A 17787-nucleotide genomic window follows, 5' to 3' on the forward strand; every position below is an offset into this window, starting at 1 on the left:
GTATATGGCGCGGCGCGCTTTCTAGCCCTATACATAGGGCCAGGGTCGGCGGCCCCGCGGTCGACCCAAACGCGAACCACCAATAGGCAGCTCGCTCGCGGCGGGAGCGCTCGCTATCTCCGGCGCCGATCTAAAGCCTTGTCAGTCTTCAATTATGTTGTCATGGTTCGGATCTCTTGATCCTGCGCTAATCCCTTAATGGTCACGTCATGATGGCCATTTCCACTCCCTTTGATCTGACTGCCGTCGCCGCTATGGCGCACTCGCCATTGTCTCGCGAACGACGATAGATCGAGGCGCAGCAGGGGGTCTCTCTGACCCCGACTCAGAGCCGCCAGACGCCCAGATAGCGATCTGGCCGGCGATGCGCGGGTATTGTTCTTGGCCTACCCGCGACTTCTGGGCACCAGCCCTTGGCCAGGTCACACCGACTAGGTCGGTGTTTCTTATTCAAAAATATAACTTTTACTTTATGCTAAAATATTTAAGTTCCGTCCGGAACAAAAATGACAAATTAAAAAGTATTCAATACAATTATTAAAATTTTGCATTTATTGAGGTATTACTTTATGGAACTACAGTAATTCTATTTTAATTTAATAATTCTATTGAAATTCAATAATTCAAAATTTATGTTTTGAATTTTTTGATAGCGTAAGTAAATGTAGTAAATATCTATAATTTAAAATGCTATTTAAAAAAATATATACATATGTCCTTAATTTAAAATTATAAAATTTTACTATCAGTAAGTATTTTTCTACAAAACATCTGTATAAATGATAATAAAGTTGCATTCTCTAGATGTATTGTCATTGCCAGTTCTACCTTACTGTCGGTTGCTCTTATTGTGACTGTTTTCCTGCAGCGTTTCAAATAGAAAAATGGCTGAAAGGCCTGTTCAGATGTTTCTTAGAATTCTATCATTTTCTGAATCTGAAAAAAATAACATTGAAAGCGAGGTTGGTTATTTTTAATCTATTTTTCTTTTAAATTATGAAAACTTGGATAAGTTACTTTTGCTGATTTTAACAGTTTTCTGTTGCTTAGAAATTGCATTTTTAGATTGTTATATAATTTACTTCTTAAATAGAAGTTCAAAGTAATGCTTTTAATGTCATTGTTCAATTATTATTTTCAAGCTTAACTGCAGGGAGCACTTATATGTGTTGGCAAGCTAATTTTGTCATAAAAGTTGAATTCACAATATTTATTTATTTTTATGTTGTGTCATATTTAGAAATATTTCACACATGTTAATGAGCAGAATTTGGTATTCGGTCTTCATTTACCTGGACAGATCACATATAAATTCAGTCACATTTTTTCTTCTTCATCCAGTCAACAAGAAGTTTTTGAAAGGTCCACAAAAAGATTAATAGATGGTTTGTTCAGACGCGTGAATGGATTGCTGTTATCTCACGGCCTTACTGGCAGCGGCAAAATTTTTACTATGCTTGGTATGTATGGAAATCCACTTACTTATTTTTGATCAGTTTTGGTGATTTAGTAGCGACTTCGATTACTTTTTGTAGGAACTAAAGAGAATCCAGGAATGCTTCCACAAGCGTTGCGGGAGATTTTCATGCGAATTGGTCATTCCAGTATCGAAGAAAATTTTTGCACGCCACAGAGCTATGATAATTTTATTTTGTCAAGTTCAGCAGAAAAACATAAAATGTTAGCTTTGAAAGCACATTTACTTGAAATATCAGCATCGGAAGTAAGCTAAACTCAGCATTTGTTACTTATGCCTTCTTTGAATTATGTTTTAGGTATTGCAAATACCCTCAGCTGAATTCTTTTCTGATAATGAAATGTCAAAAATAAGTGAGTTCTCTGCTAAATTATTTTAATTTTAAACTACATTTAGTGTACTTTTTCTCTTAATTGAAATATTTTAAATATTATTTGTTTTGCACATATTTCATGTAAACTTATTATTATTTTTGTATAATAAAAATGTTATTTTGTTTGGAGATTGTGGAATGCAGATTGCGCTGTAAAATTTATTGTATTGTGAGTTACAGTAATTAATGTTTTGCAAGTACAAATTAATGACAATTATGTAGGGAAAAATGTAACTGCAATGATGATTTTGTATTTTTGGGCGTTGATTTATAAAAAATAGAAAGTGACGTTTGAATTAGTTTCTTTTAAACTATTTTGATTTTTAGTGCATTTTATTTTTATTCTCCATTGTAGAGTTATTATTTGAAAGAATTTGTATTTTTTTAAACCAAAAGACATGTTATTGCAGACAGATTTTAATTTTTATAATTCCTATATTATGCTTTATTTTTTTCTTTTTTTAATTTTTAGATGGTAGTTGTGATTTTGTGGATTCTGGTGGAACAGAAGCATATCAAGTCTACATTTCAATGTTAGAGCATCATCATGATAAATTTTTTGACTTATTTGACATTTCAAATCTTCTTGATCGTTCTGTTTTAAAAACAGTAGAAGATTCAAGTCGAAATGTGTATATTAAAGGTCCGACGATTGTTTCATCAACGCTTAAAATAATTGATATTGATTTAGATATTGTTTTAGGTGCTTCAGAAATTCAAATCAGCAATGCACAGGAAGGAATGAAATTATTTTGCGCTGGGAAACGTAACATGCGTTATGCTGGTTTGAAAATGAATTACGACTACAAGCAAAGGTATTTAATTCAAGCATATGTGTTTTTTATTTAAGAACGATTTTTTAGTCATTGCTTGTATGTTGTACGTTTGGTTTATAAGACAACATCTAATGATTCCAATTTTGGCATGAGAAGCAACAGGTGAGTCAGTCTGCTATTCAGTTAACATGTCATTATATCGTAAATTTGTAGGCCTATACTGTGATCAGTGTATGTAAGATTTCGATTCAAAATTTCCCCTTTTTTTAAGGATTTTTGCGCAACATTTTATATGTAGTATTTTAATTTTAGTTAAAGAAGTTCAGCAGTAGCTTCAACTTCTTATTATTACTTTTTTACCTTTATTTTTGGAGATTGGAATTGTTATCTTGTTTAGCTAATAATGTAATGTGATTTCATTTCAGATTGGTGTTTTGTGACTTGGCTGAAGAAGAACTATCACGGAATAGTAATTCTCAACCATCGAAAGATGAATTGCTTTCTAATTTAACTTTTCTTGCGCTGTCTCGTTGTATGGGCGTGATACGATATAACCAAACTCACAGGTGATTTGAATTAATTATTAATATTATTTATCAACACGAAGTGTTTTTGCGTGGTTGATAAATTTGTTTTGCTGCAGTAAACAGAGGATGGTGCCATATCGTGCTTCAAAACTGACTCGTGCACTGCAAACATTTTTTACCAATCAAGAGAACGTGTCGTTTATTATTAACGTGAATCCAAGTAATTTTACAGTTGAAGGAATGTTGGCATCTCTTCGATTTACGGCCGCTTTAAAAAAGGTATGTCATATTTTATTGGTAAAAATTTTCAATATTAGCAAATGAAATTGCATGTGCAAATAAATTGCAGTCCATCAAGCATCAGAACAAAAGTACAGCGTGTTCTAAACTACAGCTTGGGAAGCGGCATTTGCTTGGTTTGCAAGGAAGCAAAGAAGTGAGCATATCTAGATAGCGAATCTCAAAAGCGCATGCGTGCATTGGTTACTGCTTCTATAATTTTTTTCTTTTTATCGGAAAAACATATACGGGGCGCATTTTTTGCTTTGAAAATTCCTATTGCTTTGCTTAGATTGCACGAAACTTACCTTTGCTTTTCTTATTTAAGCTGTTGAGTTTTCCGAAAATGGGTACTTTTTCACTTTTTTTTCGTAGGAGTTTTGTTTTGGGCAAATTCTTATATTTCAAAATCTAATCGTCATTGATATCGGCAATGCATTAACAAATGGATATTTTATGGTTTCAGGAAAATTCACCTGATCTCAAATCAAAGAAATTTACTCTCGATACAGAGACAAAAAAGACGGTAAGATATGTGATTGCATTGAATGAACGCAGTTCTTTTGTTGTGAGAAACGTTATCTCAATTAATGGTAACATTAATTATTAAATGATGATTTTATTTAGCGTCATTATTCTACTAGATATTGTAAAAAAGTAGAGTGGTTGTTTTTTAATTTTCTGTATTTGTTAACTTGTTTAGGTAGAAAAACTTTCTGACAGATTTTTTGAAAAGATTTATGCTGATGTATTATTGGATGAAGCAACAAATTATGATGGTATTAATGCTGAAGTTGATCTGCTGAATGAAGAATGCTCTCGCACAATAAACAGCACTGTTGACGAGGTAAGCTTTGAACTTAAAATAAAAAAAAGATTTTATTACACAAATTAGGGCAAAGTAGTTTTTTATTTGCAGTTATTATTGTTTGTTATTATGGCTACTTCTTGCTTTGTTTTGCAAAATATTCATTAAAGCGGAAGATTTCTTGCAGCGTATATCGAAGCATGATGTACCTGCATTATATTTAAATATTTCTTTTAAAATTTTGTTTTCTAAGCGCTTTTTTATCGGTATGAAACTTTGGAATTTCGGCTACTGAGATGTCAAAATAATGTTCGAAAAACTTCGATTTAACGACATTATGTTTATTACAAAAACGTAATAAACCGTTAGTTGTTTTCTTTAAACAACCGCAATGATGACGTCGGGCTGAATTGGGTGAAAGATTGTTTTAAAAATATTGAAAATTAGTACAGAGTGTGTATTATTGATGAAAGCATGTATGATTGATTGCAATGAAAAGTTATTGATAGTGAATTTTTGACTAATTCGAGGAATATTTGAAAGAAACTGTAAAAGCATACAGCGATTTATGCACCCCAATTGAAGCTGAGAAGCTGTTATTATTATTTGATCTTATTTAGCTTAAAATTGCTAATGATTGTTTTGAATTTTTAGAAAAAAGAAGCAACTATTGCTAAGAATGTACTACCGAGTTTTCCACCTGAGGTGTGAATGTTTTTCCTTAAATATTTGCGTATTTTATTTCCAGATGATATAAATAAGTATTTTAGACGATCCAAAATATTCTGAACGAGATAGCGGCTGTTCACAGCATGTTGAAAAATTTAGCATTTGATGTGAAAAAAGAAGAATTGGCTGTACGTTATTATTGTTGTATTTTAAAATAGCTATTTCGTTTCATTTTGCATTTTTATCAAGTGGAAAGAAGAGTTCAACTTGTTAAGAGCCAAAGCTTATGAGTCGACAAAATTGTGTAGCATATTTAAGCAAGATGTTCAGCAGTGCAAGCGGAAAATAGTTCATCTGGAAATGGCGTTATCTATGAAAGTAATTGTCATTTATTTATGTGTTAAATTTTTTGTATGTTCAGGATGAAAGTTTTTCCAATTGCTGAATTTTAGGAAGCAGAATGTGCTCGCCTTCAGCAGCAGATATTAAAGGAGCGTCTCAGTCGATTAAATAACACGCCAAGACAGCCTCGTGGAAAACATCGAAAAGTAATTTTTGTCTTTCTTCCACGTATAATTTCATAAGTAGCATGATTTGATTAGTATTGCATGATCTGATTTTCATTTTTGCCGTATTTTTTGCAGAGTGATGTGAAACTTAATGCTAATGCCGATGTTGTGACTAGAGAATTTTTGGAGATGAGTAAGTTTTGGAAAAAAAAAATTTTTTTTTTCATAATATGGCATTGATTGATTTTTTGTAGTTAAAAAACATAAACCTACGGGTGACAGAAGTGCGGAAGTAAGGGGAAAAGGAAAACGAAACAAAAATAGTAAGTAACAGTGCAGAATTTGCTCATTATTATTTATGATTTCGTAATTGTTATTAATAAGAAACGCTATTTTTACGAATTTATTACGTATAGGTGTAGCAGCGTTTTGTACCGTGTGTGCAGTTTTTGATATTTTTTTAGATCTTTTGAATGTGGATAACAAAATGAACGATGTGCCTAAATTGAGAAGATCAAGCAGAATTGGTATTTTGTTTTGGTTTTATTGTCAGTTTTGAAAAATTGATATATTTGTTTCAACTTTAGCGGCGCTCAATAGGACAAAATCGCCTGTGTTCCAAACCCCAGAATGTTCAAAATTACCCGAAAAGAATAATTTATCTTCAGGAACATCGTTCAGAACTGCTCCACCAAGAAAGCTACTGAAACAGCATGAACTGCGCATGACTTACCTCACTACTCCAGTATTTTTTGCTTTGCACTTTATTATTGATAATTGAATTGAGGGCGTTGTTTGTTATAGGAAACAGACCATAATTCTGATTCAGATGAAGAAGATGCCGTCTCTAAAGTGATGAGCCGAGTCATGGAATCATGATGTTCTTATTATTTGTTTAAAGCATTGAATTTTTATTTCTAAATTCTGGAAATGTAATATATATGTTTCGTTATTTTTATTCTACTAGAGTGAGCACGTATCGCATGGTAGGAAACAGTTATCATTATTTGTCGCAATTCAATTGTCAATCTTTTATCGTAAATATTACACATTATTTCAAGTGATATTTTATTGTCGTTTTGTAAAATTGAAAAATCAGTTCTGAAATACAAATCATTCTTGAGAAATTTCATGAGCTTTTTTGCTCTATTTCTTTGCTTTGTATATGCATGTATCTTTAAATTTGTAATAAAATTTTTATTTATGCAAGATTGTTTTGTTGTTGAAATAATCATCAATTACAACAGAGAAAAAATATCCTTTCTAAGGTTATGTAAATTTCAAAACTGAAAAAAAATTCTTTTTGTACAATGATTCAAAAACTACATAATGTAACTTTGTCACATCATATTATTGAGCTATGCGTGTATCGTGCTTGTATCCAATGAGGATGCGAGTTATTTAAAGCAAATATTAATCACACGAAATTGTTGATATTGATGTTAGTGAACGTTTCATTATTAAATTATTACTATAAATAGTTTATATTTTATTTTTGAAAACTTTTATTGCTCATGCTTTTAAATTATATTTCATTTTAGTTTATTTCATCTTATCATATTCAGAGGAAACTATTCATTTTTGCCAGCTTCGATCGCATTGAACATTTATATTGAAATTAACTTTCACTTTATTATTTTTCTTTTTGAAATTCTTGAAAAAAAATTTGGCAGAATCACAAGAAGCGCAACGCGATTTGAAATGGATTGAAAAATAACTGACATGCAGATTGATACTTGCAACTTCTGCAGAGAAGTAAAATGCAGCTGCGTTAAAGTATATATTCTTTTCTCTTCATTTGAAACTAACAATAATAACTTGGATAAATTTTATAAATAAATGATAACAATTTTTCAATATTAAAAATTCGATCGCAAATAGTCGATCATCAGATCAAGAGAATTTTACAACTGTGTCAAATGAAGCGATTGTACACCTTTGCAGTATCGGTAAAAAGAAATTTTGCATGAATTTCTTTTTCATTTCTTGCAAAAAATAAAATCCATTGTATATAAAATAGCAATTTCTCATGTACAATGAAAAGGTGTATATTTGAAAAGAAGAAAAAAATTGCTGCTGCGAGCTCGATGCTTGGTGCCGGTGTTGCCAATGATGCTATTTCCAGTGTCAGTTCAACCTCACAGACGTCTCGTCTCGTCCATTTTCTTTTCATCGTTGTTGAAATTTAAAATTTTTTAAAGACATCATGCGTGCTATAAAAAAAAACAAGTAACGTCTACATGTGCTTTGTCATACGTGGGCGATAATTTTCTGCTTTTTCACAGAGCAATTTCAACAGCTGAACAGGAGGAATGAATTTGAATTTTTTGTTTCTCAGAAAGACCATCAACAAGTGGGCAGTTGACGGTGCTCTTTTGCCGTCCCGAAACCACTGCTTAAGGTTAATTTTGAATTTGTAATAGAGAAAACTGTCAATTGTCAATTTAAGCCTTTTTGACAAGACCCACTCCGAACTGACCAATCGCAGTGAATCTGGAAACAAACAACGCTCTCAACTGTGAACACCAATCCGACCCTTCCCCTTTCAAAGAGGCAACTGTGCCTGACTGAGTCCAGTGGGAAAAAGTCTACAACAATTACAAGATTATTCATTTTGTCATTGTGTTTGAAGAGAAAAAGCGAATTTTTGGAAAAAATGAAATTCAGAATTGAAATTTTATTCATTTGGATATTTACCTTCATATTATTCATATCATTGCCAACAGTTGTGAATTCGATGCCTATACTTTCAACTTCGACGAAAGCTAATCCGGATGCAACGACAAACGCGGTGAGCACTTGTCAATTGCTTTGATTCTTTTTGAGAAGAAATTTCTCAAAATTTTATTCACACGTTTATAAATTATGAAAAAATTTCATCTTTGAATTATTTTTTCCACTCCATTTCACTGCAATCACGGCCATTACCATTCAATAGTTTTTGGGATATTTCTCATTTGAAAAATGAACATACTTATGTTAATTTTTCTCTTTCTACTTTTCAAATGAAGTTCAAATTTAGTTCACTTAGTCATCTCGTGAAAAAATTTTTTCATTTTAATTTCTACTGGTTTTTAATGATTGATTGATTGATCAGAAAATTAACAAATGCTTCTTATTTACCTTCATACATTGTCTTTTGTTGGTCACAATAACATGGCTGTTGGATAAAAATAAACCAATATTGCAATCATTTATTCAATTTCATAAGCAAATCATCTTTCAATCAATTCTCATACCAACAATCCTCTTTTATTCACACGATCAACATTTAACGGCAATTTTTAAACTATTGTAAATATTTCAATGCATTTTTTAAAAAAAAATGAAAAATTTACAATCATTTCCAATAAAAGATGAAAAACAACTTCAATGTTTTTTTATTGTAAATTTTTTTCTCTTCATTTTCATAAATAATGAATTCATTTTGTATTTTCTTGTTATTAATTGAAAATTATTTTGCTTCTTTTACAATTGATCTCGATCATTTTAATCAAATCAGTTTCCATTCGATTACAAAAAAAGCAACTTTTTTTTGAATTTTGTGCGAGAAATAAAAACTTTAAATTTCATCCTTTTTTTGAATTTCCAATAACGCTTTGTAAATAAATGAATAAATACTTCCCATCATATGAAGCTTGGAAAGAGAAAGTATTCAATTTATTACAACACGTTTAACTGATTGATGTGCATGGGAAAATAATTTCAAATTATATCATTTGAGTTAAACGAAATCGCAAATCAGTGAAATTCAAACGCACATGTTTCGGTTCAAATTGCCAATTTAATTGAAAAATTTACATTTATAACTTTAGTTTATTCTCTCTTGGTAAACTTAATGTGTAGTCAAAATGATCTGTTTGATGTTTCAAACTTTTTAGTCATTGTCATCTGAAATCACATTATATAAAGAGAAATATATAGTTTATTCGTTATTCTGTTACTTCATTATCCATTCAATGTAGTTTTTAGTCTGATTTTGTACATTTTTTTCAACAACTAAAAAATTAATCCAAGACGTCATATTATAATTACATAGATGGTGATTATTTCTGAAATAATCTCGTAAGCTTAGCATATGCTTAGATAGTATTTTTTTAAAATTTCATTTAATAAAACATTTAGAAATTTATTTGCGTTTATATGATACATGATAATACACGTGTATTAGTAAATTATGATAAAGGATAAAGCTACGATGATTAAGTGAATATTAAAAAGCCTCCGCCTGCGCAGGGGGTCGAACCCTGGACATTTAGGTTAAAAGCCTAACGCTCTACCGACTGAGCTACGCAGGCTGAAGGCAATTCACCTAAAGCAAATTTATGAACAAAATATTTTTCGCAAAACAAGATAAATGGTGTTGCAAAGTACTGATCGGCAAAATTCCAATTTCCCGGTTTATCATATGCAAAATAGATTTTGGACAATTTTGTTTATATTTGTCATTAAAATAAGTTTTGATTATCAATAAAATTTTGAAATAACTCTCATTAACATTGATCAATTCTTTTTATAATTCTTAAGATGATTTATTACAAAAATTCACAAATATTATAATGAAGGAAATATTGCATATCTGATAATTTTTATGAACTGCTTTTTAAGATTAATTGTAATATAATATTGAACACAAAGTTAAAATTAGTTTTTCAAAGTAAATTTGTGGTAAAATAACTTTTCGAGTAATGATTAACATAAATAAAAATAAAAATGAAATTTGAAAATTACTGACATGCTAAATTTCTTTTTTTTTCTGCTTATTTTAGCCATTATTAATTACTGTTCGATATGTCATTGTGACAGATTTATAATTTTCAGTAAAATATTAATATGAAAAATTTTAGAAATTTCATACTTCCTTGTTAAAATTTGAAAATGAAAAATAAAAATTATTTATTAGTCCAGTGCTAGTGAGTGATTTGCTTTGATATTTCTTTAAAATACTTCAAATAAATCAATAACTTCAAAATATCCGTTCAGTACAGATATCATTTCAAATAAATATCAGAAATGCTACATTATGAGCAAACAAAATTTTCGGTGTTGCAATTTATTGTGATTTAGGAGAAATTGTTAATCAAAGCATGAATAGATTTCCAGATGTTCACATTTCACTATAGCGTTAGTTTAGCCTCTAAGAAATGACAGCTAAGTCGCTTTTCCCATCTGGAAGCAAGCAGCTTGATGAAGAAGCTGTGATCCTTCTTTGAAAAACAATACTGCAACATTGTGTCAGTCAGTTTTTAAGATTAATTTATTTATTTGATTGTATTTTATGGCCTTCTTCCTTATTTTCCTGTTGTTAATTTTGCTTGAGAGAAAAAATTGCACAATATTGACGAAACATTATTGATGTTATTTTCCAATTTTGAAATTAATAAAATGTAGATTTTCTTAGAATCAGTGTTTTAAAGTAGTGTACGCTTGAAATATTAAACGTTCTGATGCGTATTAATTTTTGTTCTTTTAAATATTTGTCAAATTAATTATATGCAAAGATTAAATGTAAACAATATCCGTTTTTGAATATTTTTTGGTTTCTTATTATTTTTATTTTGTTAATTGGACTCAGCATAATAAATTTTAAAATGGCATTTGAAAACAGTATTTTACGTTTCACGTATTTTCACACGCATTTTGTTTAAATCAGTTTTTTTGAATTTATGTTGGTGTTTTATTTGCAAAATTATGAGTATTTTAATATACTGGTTCCTCTCATTGGTATTTTAATTCAAAATCAATAATATTAATATCAATAATAATATATATTATCATAATACTGAATAAGTTCTGTTACAAGTTTTTTAATCTATTACTAAACCTCAAGTTTAAAGCATTTTGAACAATTATTTAAATTTTAAAATGAATATACTTTTAATTTTTTATAAATTATTTTAGAATAATAAACGCTTTTTTTTCTCTTTAATTCTTGAAAATCGTTTAAACGGATCAAAAAACATTGATGGAAATATATGATATTTTGAGCTTATGTTACACGTGTTTGTTTTTTAAATGTTTGTTAAATGAAAGGCAAAATTATATTTAAAAAAATAATATTTTTTATTATAAAAAATGGAAACAAAGTAAAAGAGGCAAATTGAAAACTTTTCTTTGAAAGTATATTTTAAAAATCGAAGAAAATCTTGAAATTATTACATTGCTATTATCGATCTGTGTAAAAATAAACCGTAGTTGTCATTTGTCCATTTATATGAACCTTTACTGTAAAAGTCAAAACAGGTAATTTCAGACATTTTGTGCATTCAGGAAAGCTGAAATGAAAATATTAGTATCAAAATTATATTATTATAATTGTACAGTTCATTTTTATTGTTGAAGTGCATTTATTATGTAGGAAAGCTTATTCACATGAATTCTTTAATAAATTCGCAATTGCCTTTTGCAGAAATTTGTGAGACTATTCTTGTTTTATTTGTTTTAATTATCTACTAAATCAAACAATGATTAAATTTTAAAAGTATAAAATTAATAATTTTGTAAAAATGTTTTTACTTATTTTTTATTTATTCTAACATTTATGATGCAACTGTAGAATTTTTCAGTTTGCATTTTTTGAATATTCAGAGCTTTTTTCAAACTTGCTTATTGCTAAATGTTTTAATCTTTTTAAATTGCTCAAAGTATTTTTTATAAAAGCTATATATTAATATTAATTTTATTAATAATGCAATGAATAAAACTTGTAAATATTCAAAACCTTATATTTTTGTATGCAATCAATGAACGATGTATTATTGATAAAATCGAATGCTTGTAAACTTTTGATAAAATTCCAATTGGATTAACACCTTGTGAATTGTGGTGCTTTTAAGCATTTTTTATGAACCATAAACAAACGATTGTTATTTATTGACTTTGTTCACGGTTTCATATTTGTTGACAACCGTTGGCAAATGACAAATGTTGGATGCTAAAATCTGAAACGCATTAGCTAGTTGTTAATAGCAAACAATAGTCAATTGACTTTTTGCACAATTTATTTTCCTCATTGCTTTTGCAATGTTGAATATAACTAAGTGAAAAATATTCATTTAAACAAATAAGCAAATAATAAATAATTTATTTGCTAAAATAATCGGTAAAAATAAAAAATTTAATTTATTAACATTGCTCAAAGTGAAAAGTTTTCAAAATGTTCACTTTCATCTTCAATTTTCACTTACTGAAATATAATAATAATTCATTTGTAATTTAAAGTTTCAGCATATTTAAAAAATAATATTCAAATGTAATGTGGATTTAATTTTTGGATTTTTAGCTGAATTATTTGATTGAATTTGGCTATTTGCCACGTGGTAATCCAGAAATTAGCAATCTTCGTACGGAAGATGCAGTCAAAACAGCCCTTGGACGTTTGCAAGGATTTGCTGGCCTGGAGCCAACTGGAAATCTTGACGAAGCGACATTGAAATTGATGAATACTAAACGTTGCGGTGTTGCTGACTTTTCACGGGAAATTTCATCGCCGAACAGAAATCGTCGTTTTGCTCTGCAAAGCTTGAAGTGGGATCGGCTAAATTTAACTTACAAGTAAGCATTGCAAAATTTATTGTCAACATCCGATGATATTAGAAGGTGATTTGATTTTCAAATGGCTGTAGCTGTTTGATGCCAGCTGTTGCTTCAACTTTTGACGCGCACACATGCTCTTATCGCTTTGCTCGCGGTCTGATTGTCGACCGACGTTAAAGCCCAGTAGAGATGAAATTTTATTTGTTAAATTTAGCTCAAGGTCGTCACTTTTTGCTTTTAAGCTTTCACACTCGAGCAAATGTCTCCCCTCCCCCTCTATCCTCTAGCAAGCTTTCTCTTTTATTTTAACATTTAATCACATTGGTCGTTTGTTTGATTGTTGCAGCTTCAAAGTTGAACCAGTGGCTGGAAATCGATAGCTTCAAAAATTCCCTATTCCATGGCGCTGCCTTACTCATAAGGTTGTCATGAATAATCTTGTGCTCATCACAACCTCTATGAGTAAGGCAATGCCGACTTAAAATACACCGTTTTCTACCTTATGCTTGTTGTTATTCAACAGGAACTTATTTTCACTTGTTCATCGTCCGTTTGCAGTATTTTCTACATATGTTGAAATTATTATGCTCATTGTTTTGAATTGAAAATTTCAGAGTGGCAAATTACACACCTTTTATGGGACCAGGCAGAACAAGACGATCCATTTATGACGCTTTGTCCGTATGGTCTGAAGTTTCCGCACTGAAATTTACCGAAACGCAAGATGATCATGCCGATTTGGTAGTTGAATTCCACTCGTAAAATTATTTCTTATTCATATTTTAAAAACGAAAAAAAGACATTTTCAATTTAGAGGCGATCATGGTGATGGATATCCTTTTGACGGTCCAAATATAGTTCTGGCGCATGCATTTTTTCCAGGGGCACTCCGTGGCGGAGATGTGCATTTTGATAACGACGAACGATGGTCTGATGTACCACAGCAAGATGGTAAATTTTTCAAATTTCACATACTAAACAATAAAATAAAACATAAATATAACAAAATATTTGAAATAATTTATTGATATTTATTGCAAAGTTGTTGTAAAATTTGTAAAATTATCTGTAGCGGAATATTGAATCACTTTACATTAAAATGTTCCATCCATAAAATTCAGTAGCTCCATGTAACAATGGTGCTTTTTAATTTGTTACATTCATCATCATGTTGTATAGATTATTCCACTTATTGTAGTGCTATTTACATGATGAAGTGCACACTGAATTTTTATTCAATGCATATTTTTTATTTAATCAAAAAATAATTTCAGTTATAAATTTATTTGCCGTGGCTGCTCATGAGTTTGGTCATAGTTTGGGCCTTGGACACTCTAGAGATAGAAGTGCGCTTATGTTTCCCTATTATTCTGGCTTTGATCCCAATTTCAAGCTTTCCCACGATGACATCACTGCTATTCAAAAGCTTTATGGTAGCAGACATTCTCCCCTTATTATTGTAATAAAGATGATTAATTATAGGAAGTGGCAAATATGAAACTTCATCAATTCCTGAAGTGACTGAAGAACCAACTAAGTTTGATGATAGTGAATCTGAAAATGATGACCAGCCATTTGATCACCCCGTAACAGAAATACCAAATGAAGTTCCTGATCCTTGCAATAGCGATATTGACGCATTGTCAAATATTCGAAATGAAATCTTTATTTTTAAAAATAAAGTACATCACTGTTAATTATTACTATTTTGAAATAATCATTATTTCTTTTTCTTGTAGTATTTTTGGCGTCTAGATGATCATGGATATCTGGTGGAGAACCCAATTTTGATCGATCGGTTTTGGTATGGATTTCATGAAAATGTTTCCCATATTGATGCTGTTTATGAACGACCTGGCTTAGACAGAATTGTATTCTTTTTCGGTAAGAATGTTTTCTGATGTAGTGAAACAATTTTTATTTAGCTTTGCACCCCAAGACCCTTTGTTAATGGCTTCTTCATTTGTTAAAAAATACATTAAATTCAAATTTAGATTCAATTTTATTCAATATTTTATGCATATTTAGTAATTCGAGATTTTTTTTAATAAAAATTAATCAAAACATTATCCAAAAGATACATTTCTGTAGTTCGATCACGTCGAACTGATTAAATAAAAATGTATGATCGAATGGTTTTGCTGTGAAATAAGTAACAAATTTAATTTTTCATTGAAATTTATCAGTATTTCTTTAAATCATAATGCTAATAAATGAGATGAAATGAACAAAGATATTCAAGTAGTGAATTGTTTATTTGAATGTTTAAAAGAGATCTTATTAATTTAAAAACATTTTTGTTTTTAAAAATTGAATTCTAAAAATTAAAATTCAGTCATACACTACCCTAGTCATTTGCTACATTATAAATAGAAATTGCAAACTTCGTTTACAATCAACATCAAGAAGATATCTTTTTATGCTGACACACACATATATTTATATCATTTAACAGGCAAAGTCATTTATTTAAAAATATTTATTAGCGTAAAAAACTGATTAAAATCTGCTTTATCAGCAGTTGTTTGAGAACAGTTGATGCAGCTATAAATTAATTAAAGTTATAAAAATGCATGATGAAACATTTATATTCTTTCATAATATCATTGGGAAGGTACCACCATTAGTAATTATTATTCAGAAAATTTTCAAACTATATTAAATTACTAGTTATTATTAAAGCAGAATCAAAAATCTTATTTTAAGTAATTAGAAATCTTTTTTATCACTGTCACAATTATATAATGCCAAAAGATGAATGTGCTTTGATGCCTCTAAAATGAACTTTAATTGCTGCATTTATATGAACAGTAATGACAATGGGTTTAAGTTCATTTTTGTGTTTGAAGAAATTTTAATTTATATAATACTAAAGAACTGAATGTGTTCAGGTCGTCAGTATTGGGAATTTTCTGCCAATATTGCACTGCCAAACTATCCAAGAAATCTAACATCGTTAGGTCTTCCTGAAGATGTAGAAAAAATTGACGCAGCCTTTGTTTGGGATTATAACGGAAAGACGTACTTTTTTTCCGGAGAACAATATTGGAGGTTTGATGAACAAACTGGTTTAGTTGAACATGATTATCCTCGAAATATTAAAATTTGGGAAGGCATACCGAAAGATGTAGATGGTGCTTTTACAGATAAATCTGGTAAGTATAATATACAAGCTGATGTAAATTTTTAAATATTCATGCATAGCATAATAAATAATGAATTACCGTTTAAATAATTTAATTGCTTTAAGTTTTAATAGATCTTATTTCAGGTGTAACGCATTTCTTTAAAAATCACCGAGTATATCGGTTTAATAGTTTCTTTATGCGAGTGGAAATTGGCTACCCAATAAAAATTTCTTCATTTTGGAATCACTGCATCAATCCAAATCAAAACATGCTTCCAATGACCGCAAATTCTGCACCAGAACGTTTTGCATCCCACTTGTTTCTGTGGATAATATGTAATGCATTCATGTGCGCTGCCATGTCCCATTACTTGGGTTTTCAAGCAGAATCGTTATTGTTACTCTTTTAATGTTGACTATATGCAGTAAATTTCTTCCGGATACATTTTACCTGTTGCAAATTAATAAGTAAAAAATATTGAAATCAACTTTTTGTGTTTGTCGTACAGTTAGGTCGTATAAATATGAATTCATAAATAATAAAAGGAATTGTGATATTTGCATTCGATGGTTTGTAAAACCGTTTTAGTTCATTATTATTTGCAATTAGTTTGAAGAATATATTGACAAACTGCTGCGTAGTTGCTATGGTGTAAAAATTATAAAGCATCCAAACAATCTTATGCGATCGTTGGTTATGTAATTCATCTTGGAAAAATTTGTGAATTTATTTCATTGCACATCATATGAAGTGCTAAACGTTTCAAATAAAATTTCAAATTCGAGTACATTTCACTTTTAAATTCTCACACTGCATCAGTGTAAGTTTTAAAAAATATTTAAATTTCAATTTAAAGCTGTAGCAAACACCTTTTTGTCGTAAAATTTGAACAAAACTATATTGTTGGTTGATCAGTGGAATAAGCTTGCTGTTGAAATTGTTTAGCTGTTCATCCTACTCTACTGACAAATTCTGAATTCTGCAAAGCGTTGCATTTTCCATGAAAAAAAGAATTATGGATAGTTAAATTGCAAGTCCAAAAAATAACAACACATTATAAAGATATTTAAAGAAAAAACAGAACATCATCGAAAAATTACGTAAGGTGCCTTGGTGTAGAGTTGCACGAAGAACAATTTAAAAGAAGAAAAAAAAACTGAGCGGCATTATAAAGTCAAATGAATTGATAAATAATGAAATAAATGTTGAATTATTTCCACTTAATTTGTGACAATATCGCCATCATCGTTCAAGTTTTCAAATATAATTGCACTGCTAGTTGGCGGCTACGTTGATGTCCCAGAAGCTACAAATATTATACCAACCTATCAGTATTTTTTGAAATAGTAACAACAGAAATTAGCAAATGCTATAAAATAAAGAATATGCAATATAAATTATTTCTTTTTTTTAAGAAATTGTTGTTCGAAAAAAGTGTTTTATAAAAAAGACGAATTTCGTAAAAATAACAACAAGTATATGTATTTTAAAAGCATTCAGTAGTTATTCATTTGAAATACGTACACTTCTGCTATATAGAAATGAAGTGAAAATTTGGTTTTCAGCAGAACTTAATCTTAAGTGAGTATATGCTGAGTAAATTGTGCATGAAAATATAATAAGTGTATTTTTTCTCAGTTGCTAAAATAATTTCAAAGATTTCGTAAGTAAGTGTTTCACTACTTTTACATGAATTATAACTTTT

General features: G+C 29.7%; 4 protein-coding genes and 1 non-coding gene across 5 annotated transcripts; 3 read left to right on the forward strand and 2 right to left on the reverse strand.

The window, feature by feature from the left end:
• Positions 1 to 37: 37 nt before the first annotated feature.
• On the forward strand, positions 38 to 199 carry Tsp_01839a (hypothetical protein; the record flags this gene model as incomplete). The annotated part of the gene is made up of 1 exon (XM_003377589.1): positions 38 to 199. A coding segment is annotated over one exon (162 nt), but the record flags the coding sequence as incomplete, so codon positions are not given.
• A 685-nt stretch (positions 200 to 884) lies between these two features.
• Positions 885 to 6199, forward strand: Tsp_01838 (putative kinesin motor domain protein). The gene is made up of 18 exons (XM_003377590.1): positions 885 to 962; positions 1241 to 1460; positions 1536 to 1723; positions 1776 to 1830; positions 2554 to 2665; positions 2714 to 2788; positions 3052 to 3192; positions 3270 to 3432; positions 3503 to 3589; positions 3899 to 3958; positions 4136 to 4279; positions 4895 to 4945; positions 5011 to 5097; positions 5159 to 5287; positions 5362 to 5457; positions 5554 to 5611; positions 5835 to 5945; positions 6087 to 6199. The coding sequence occupies exons 1-18, from the start codon at positions 885 to 887 to the stop codon at positions 6197 to 6199; spliced, it is 1968 nt and encodes a 655-aa protein (XP_003377638.1).
• A 1498-nt stretch (positions 6200 to 7697) lies between these two features.
• Tsp_01837 (conserved hypothetical protein) lies at positions 7698 to 8551 on the reverse strand. Its single transcript, XM_003377591.1, has 4 exons — positions 8542 to 8551; positions 8116 to 8216; positions 7898 to 8006; positions 7698 to 7813 (listed from the first exon to the last, which is right to left on the reverse strand). Exons 1-4 carry the CDS (start codon positions 8549 to 8551, stop codon positions 7698 to 7700), a joined length of 336 nt encoding a protein of 111 aa, XP_003377639.1.
• Positions 8552 to 9643: 1092 nt separating this feature from the next.
• On the reverse strand, positions 9644 to 9716 carry Tsp_01836. Its single transcript has one exon. It is a non-coding gene; the product is annotated as a tRNA-Lys (tRNA).
• Positions 9717 to 10521: 805 nt separating this feature from the next.
• Positions 10522 to 16491, forward strand: Tsp_01835 (matrix metallo protein ase-17). Its single transcript, XM_003377592.1, has 8 exons — positions 10522 to 10542; positions 12701 to 12972; positions 13569 to 13712; positions 13769 to 13905; positions 14437 to 14636; positions 14694 to 14838; positions 15846 to 16109; positions 16226 to 16491. Exons 1-8 carry the CDS (start codon positions 10522 to 10524, stop codon positions 16489 to 16491), a joined length of 1449 nt encoding a protein of 482 aa, XP_003377640.1.
• Positions 16492 to 17787: the final 1296 nt, after the last annotated feature.

The sequence above is a fragment of the Trichinella spiralis genome (assembly GCF_000181795.1).
Source record: "Trichinella spiralis strain ISS 195 chromosome Unknown Scfld4, whole genome shotgun sequence".
Taxonomy (NCBI): domain Eukaryota; kingdom Metazoa; phylum Nematoda; class Enoplea; order Trichinellida; family Trichinellidae; genus Trichinella; species Trichinella spiralis.